This window comes from Gekko japonicus, unplaced genomic scaffold (genome assembly GCF_001447785.1).
Source record: "Gekko japonicus isolate JY-2015 unplaced genomic scaffold, Gekko_japonicus_V1.1 scaffold147, whole genome shotgun sequence".
NCBI lineage: Eukaryota > Metazoa > Chordata > Lepidosauria > Squamata > Gekkonidae > Gekko > Gekko japonicus.
Genome location: NW_015163607.1, coordinates 573,896 through 580,348, shown reverse-complemented (window position 1 = coordinate 580,348; position 6,453 = coordinate 573,896). Strand labels below are relative to the sequence as shown.

Sequence of the window (6,453 nt, the reverse complement as noted above, 5' to 3'; positions counted from 1 at the left end):
TACCATATATATATATATATATATATATATATATATATGAAATGATTTGGAAAATATTTGAACGGGTTTTTTCTGAATTTTTCCAGGCCTTCACATATGTAACTGGTCCAAAAATCCATTGAGCTTCTGGGGATTCAAAATTGGATCTCCCAGACCCTAATCTGAAGCTCTAACTGCTGTGCCATACTGGCTTTCATAGGGTGGCTGCTCTTTAACAGTACCAAGAAGCCAGGCCTAGATGAGTGATGCAAATCAGGAGGTATCAAGTTACCCAAAGACTGCCGTCACACCAATGCTTGCCAACCTCCAGCTGGAACCTGGAGATCTTCCATAATTTCAGCTGAACTCCAGACGACAGACATCTGTTCTCTTGGAGAAAATGGCTGCTCTAGAGGGTGGCCCCTATGGCATTATATTCAGCTGAGGCCACTCTCCTTCCCAAACTCCACAACAAAATCTCCAGGAATTTCCCAACCTGGAGCTGGCAACCATAACCTCAGGTCTGGCCCCAAATAATCCTGCCCCCCCCCCAAAAAAGATCTGGAAAGAACCTGCTCTGAATAAACTGAGTCTTCTTGTAGAATCCTTCTAGAATCCTACTAAATAAATCTTAGTATCTGTCAAAGGAAGCTCTGACTCTCAAAAGCTTATACCCTGGAAATCTTGTTGATATTTAAGGTGCTGCTGGATTGAATGCTGCTCTCCTACTGCAGACCAACACAATTACCCATAACTCATGAGAAGTGAAGAACCTTGGCCCGTTTTTACTTGTAGATTTTTCCAACCATATTTAACTTTTCTTCAGGATGCATTGCTCTGTTTTTTTGTACAGTAAAGAGGAGACACGTAATTCTTTGAACTCTGAACAACAAAAAGGAAACAAGGCAGCTTCAGTATTTAAGATTCTTGAATCTCATTAGTAAACCAAGCCTTTAATCCTCCTACTCCCAAGCTTTCACCATAGTTCTTAATGGAACAGCAGACAACAGGAATACAAACAGTATCCACACAGTGAAGATGCTCACCATTAGAAGGTACTCCACTGCCCTGTCAGGATTGTTGAAGCTGGCTCTCAATGCAGCAATCACTTGCTCTCGCTCATATCCCATTGACATGATCTCCGTCACCATATTTTCATAGGACTGACCTGTCACTGAGAAGGTGAAAGCAAAACAGTGGAATGGGAAAAATGGTAGAGAAGCTTCGTTTTTATACAGTCTGTCTGAACTTTATTTTTTCAATGAAACAGAAGTGACAAAACAGGCTTTCTATTTGGTACTCATAATGGTGACAAGTCATAATGCTCTCTTTCATCTCTGGTTGCTAAGCCTATATGCAATTAACATTAATAACTAGGGGCATGCATTCAGTTCTGCCCGAGCCAAAAACAAACGAAAAATATCGGTATTTTTCGGGTATATTTCAGCTCCCCAAATGTATCCAGGTTTTCTTGGGAAAACTGCCAAAAATATCCTAAGAAAATCCCAGACATATTTGGGGATTTCAGGTAGATCTGAAAACAGCGGAGAGATGGGAGCAAATTGCTCCCGGCTCTCAGTTGTTTATTGGGCAGGCTTATGCAGTCCCTTTAAACTTTAAAGGGACTGCAGAAATCAGCCCAAGGATCAGCTGGGGTGGCAGGGAGCTGAGGGCTCCCCACCCAGCCCCGTTACCAGTAATTTTTTTCGGGAGGGGGTGCTGGGCATCACTAATTTAAAACCCTCTAATGCACAAGTTTAAAACCCTCTAATACACAAGCCTGAAAATTGGTACACCAGGCAGAAGCCAAACTGTTCAATTATTTTTGCCACTTTTGAACCGCTGAAACTCCAACACAGAAGCTGGTCAGGTAAAACAATGAAGGACCTGCTGACAAGTCTAAACTACTTCAGCAGGATGAGGAGGGAGGAAGGCTCAGATCCGAATACTACAGATCCATGAGAACCAAATAATTTTATCCCTCTGTTCCTCCAAGGAGCCTAGGCCAACATTATGTACCTTTCACTTCACCACAATTTATCCACGGAACTCTGGAGCAGGTTAGGCTGAAAGTATGTGACTGGCTCAAGGTTACCCAAAGAGCTTCATAGCCAAGTTGGGATTTAAATTTAGGCTGTGTTGGTTTTATTCCACCCACCCACCATGCAAACAGAATGAAAAAGAGGGAAAAAAGCCCTAACCAGCCTCATCCTTTCCTTTATAGCTAAATGTTCATATAATTAGTGACTACAACTTTTAGGCTTAGCATCCATATGTTCAATTCACTGCTTCTGCCATATCACCTTCAGTGCCCCACAGTTCCATCATGTCCCACCACAATCACTCAATTCCCTCTACTTCCCGGCCTGAATAATCTGCATGTTGCCCATGCTCTAATCCTCCGATCACACTGCTCACCATATGGCAGCTGCTGTACCCTTCTCCCAGAATGACACCTCCCAGTGAGGGATGGAAAGGAGGAATGGGTAACCCTCCTTTACCCTTTTAACTTTCGTGCTAGGAAATCTTGCTCTAAGCACACCCATTCAGATTTCTTCTACTTGGTACCCTGCAATGGCCTTTCCCTTAAAGCAACTTTCCAGTTCTTAAGAAAGCAATTAGTATGCAAATGTTCAATGCAAAATCCTGTATTTCCATTATGAATGCCACCTTGAACACCTACCACACCCCCTTTTCAATAAGCAGAAAAAAATGCAAAATATATTATAATGAGTTAGATCTTTTTGAAGATCCAGATCTGAATTGAAGCTTGTATGCATGTTCAGGAAGCAATTTTCTGCCACCCACACTATTCCATAGGCTGAAGGAAGTATTCCCAAAAACAGATGTACAAATCTTTGCCTACTATATATTAACAACAATACTGCAGGTAGCTGCAGCAAAACAAACTGAAGAGGAAACTAAAAATCAGGGAACACTGGGAGTTAAACTGCCTAACCACAGGAGCATAATACAAGGCAACACTAACAAGGGAAAACTCAATGACAAGGTAGGCTTAGAAAATGGGAGAATTAGATGAAAGATAAAAAGGAATACTGTTTCTGTTCAAAGCCACAATGCAAAATGCTAGACATGGGCCAATATACAGCTTCCGGAGTCCCTAATAAGTATCCCAACAGAAATTGCTAAGGAAGTTCAATACTGTCATTCAATTTCAAAAACAGGCACTTCTCAAAGTGATGGAATTATATGAAAGATGAAGAGCATAATATGAAAGATAAAGGGTCGGAACCTTTTAGAAAGACTGAAAAGTATAACAGAAGCTGAAATAAGTGCATACTATGGATTAGGAAAACTGAAAGAAACGCAGTTTAGATTAAACAGCAGAAGAAATGATAAACTGCTAAAAATTAAGGAGATGTATTGTCCAAAATAAAAAGCAATGCAGACTTTCAGACCAAGTTTTCAATTTATGATTGGGCCAAAATTAAGAAATAATAATAATTTTTTTTGGGGGGAGGGGGGGATCAGGGAATCAGCTAAACAAGCAGTGAGATTGCTGAACAAAGCAGAAGAATAAAAGAAGTACTGAATTGCATTCTTTGCAGAACTCTTCAGTACACAAGATATTTGAGAACTATTAGCTGTTTTCTGACAGAGTACTGAAGACAAAAAGAATTAAAGCTTTAGAATTAACAAATCAACAAATAATTAAAAAAATAAAAAAATTAGCAAGTGATATCCACTCTTAAAGAGGTCTTAAAGAATTCAATTTCTGCCTGAAGGTCAAGCACCAACTTGTCACCCACACTATTCCATAGGCTGAAGGAAGTATTCCCAAAAACAGATGTACAAATCTTTGCCTACTATATATTAACAACAATACTGCAGGTGGCTGCAGCAAAACAAATTGAAGAGGAAACTAAAAATCAGGTATTAGTATTTCCCAAGGATCAGGTATTAGTATTTATATCAGGTATTAGTATTTCCCAAGGATCTAAATTGGTACTATTATTACAACTTACTCCTATCTGACTTAGAGAGGTAGGGCAGCCCATTATTCAAGGCAGTAAAAATTAAAAGACGAGGAATCTAAGATGATGACAAGCAAGAAGGGCCATGAATGGGTCTCCAACGTTTTTTTTTCTTAGCAAGGAGCAACTGTGGAAGGCCCCAATTCAGATGAAAGCTGTGGCCTAGGGAAGGAGAACTTTAACATTCCCCTGTGTCATCCTTATGATGTCCAGTGCCCCCCCAATGATGCTTGCCCTGTAACTAGTGCATTGCCATAATTGCTATTTCCCTCTGGTATGGTATGTACATGCAACAGTGAGCAAAATCAGAGTACCCAGGGCAAAAATTATGTCCCTGTATTCAGTTGTGATCACTTTCCTGACTAGAATGATTTTAAAAAGAAAAAAGTCACGGTTAGCCAGAGGACAAAGTGTCACAACAGGTGACTTCACCTTCACATTGACTGGATAATTGCACAATGGAATTGCATCAGAGACAAATTTTGAGATATGATAAACAACCATGCCTTACAATTAGTAATGGAGCCAGCTAGAAGGAGTACTACCCCTGGAAGTAAGAGCAGTGTTCCAGGTCTGATACATGGTGTTGTAACACAGCTCTATTAAAGGCTATATGTACCTTGTGTGTGTGTGTGTGAAATTAAAAGTTGCTCATAAACCTAAATTAAATTCTGTTTCAACCTGTTTATTTACTGTCTCCTGGAAGTAAGAGCAGTGTTCCAGGTCTGATACAAGGTGTTGTAACACAGCTCTATTAAAGGCTATATATAAATATGTGTGTGTGTGTGAGAAACGAAAAGTTGCTCATAAACCTACATTAAATTCTGTTTCAACCTGTTTATTTATTGTCTCCTGGAAGATATTTTAGTTTCTTAACAGCAGTGCTGTCAGGTAAAGGTGTGCAATGGGGATTTTTAGGAGAGTATTCTGTTTCATTTTTCTACTTGTGGCTGTTTTTATTTTTACACTTTATATTGTTGTTTCTTCTATCCCGCTGCCTTTATATATTTTACCTTTCATACAGAATCTGTTTTAGTCTGCTGTCTTAAAATACAATCATAACACACTGCATTTTTCGTTTCAGGGATAAATTTCTATGCTGTGTTGTTTTTTGCAAAAATTTATTTTATGGCAAGCCATCCTGGATGCTCCCCTTTGGGGATGTAAGCGCAGAGCAAGGCTCAACTAAATACCGTATTATTGCCTTTCAGGCTGCTTTGAGTTTCATGGAGGGAGAAGACAAGTCAGGTAGACTCATTGGCTTTGGAAACAGCAGCTGCTGGCCTGGCAAATGGCAAGAAGTGGTTGGAACAGTGGTGCTAGATAGCAATCGTCTACAGTAACAACCTATGTTTCTGGCTCGGAATTCTACCCCACATTGGCTCTGGCTTCTTCCCTTGTGCTTCGGGCAAAGGTTGCCTAGTAGTTCAGCTCCCCCCCCCTCCCCTGGAGAGAAAAACCTCCAAAGCCCTAAGGTTTTACAGCAATTTAACTCATTAGCCATAGTTTTTATGAGTCTGCGGACATTTTAAACAGGGAAAGATGAAGATGTCGCTGCTGGATTGGTGATATAACAGGCTCTTGGAAGTGTTGCTTCCTTACTTACAGAAAGCACTGTGATGGGGGGAGGGGCAGTAACAGTGCACTCCCAAGCAGAGTTAAGTCCTTCTAAGCTTACTGATTTCAATGGACTTAGAAGAGTAATTGTTTTGGCTTATCTCTGCCTTTGTTCAGATGTTTGCTGGGAGCAGTAAAAACCCAGCCTCTTGCCTTTTTAAATCGGGAACAATGCTACCTGCAAAGAGTTACAATGCAAAGAGGTATAAAAACGGAATTTTTCTGTCTAGTCTATATTGTTTGTTGTATATTGATTACTATGCAATAAAAACCATTGTTTATATTGCTACTTTTTTTTAGAAGGGCTTGTTTTAAATTCAGGGTCATATGCTTTTATGTATAACCTCCTCTTTTTTTTAAGGAGGGATCAACTTACATTCAAGGCTATCTTCCTTTTGAGTAAATACACTAAATGTAAAAACTTTAGCAGAGGTGAAAGAGTTGAAGTATGAAACTTGAATAGTAGTTACTGGAGTCCAAATAGCCCGATTAAGTTTCCCAGATGCCAATGCTCACAAGACACAGTGATGCAAGCTTCTAAAATGGAACAACTTCCCTGATTTGACAAGGCATTACACACCCAGTCACCATACATATATGCAGCTTGTGCCGAAGCTCATGGCACTGCCAGAGAAATCAACTAAAGATGCAAAGACTGTTGGTTCAAAAAGAATACAGACAATTCTATGTGAACTCAAGTACTTGCCATATAAAAACGAACAGCCATTAAAAGTGGCATTTAAAGCCATAGTTGTTGAATTATGACACTAACTTCATTGACTGCAAAAGAGGATGCAACATGTGATCTTTTAATCTTTCATAATAAATCCTTTCCAACTGTTGGAACACTTACCAAGTGCAC

At 39.8% G+C, this 6,453-nt stretch overlaps 1 protein-coding gene across 1 annotated transcript in view; it reads right to left on the bottom strand.

Annotated features, from left to right (window-relative positions):
- RAD23B (RAD23 homolog B, nucleotide excision repair protein) overlaps positions 1 to 6,453 on the bottom strand; it is a 34,212-nt gene that overhangs the window by 8,752 nt on the left and 19,007 nt on the right. The window contains exons 5-6 of the mRNA XM_015407297.1: positions 5,968 to 5,983; positions 1,026 to 1,153 (exon numbers count right to left, since the gene is read on the bottom strand). Of these exons, the coding sequence (XP_015262783.1) occupies positions 1,026 to 1,153; positions 5,968 to 5,983 (144 nt within the window). The remainder of the gene's footprint in view (positions 1 to 1,025; positions 1,154 to 5,967; positions 5,984 to 6,453) is intronic.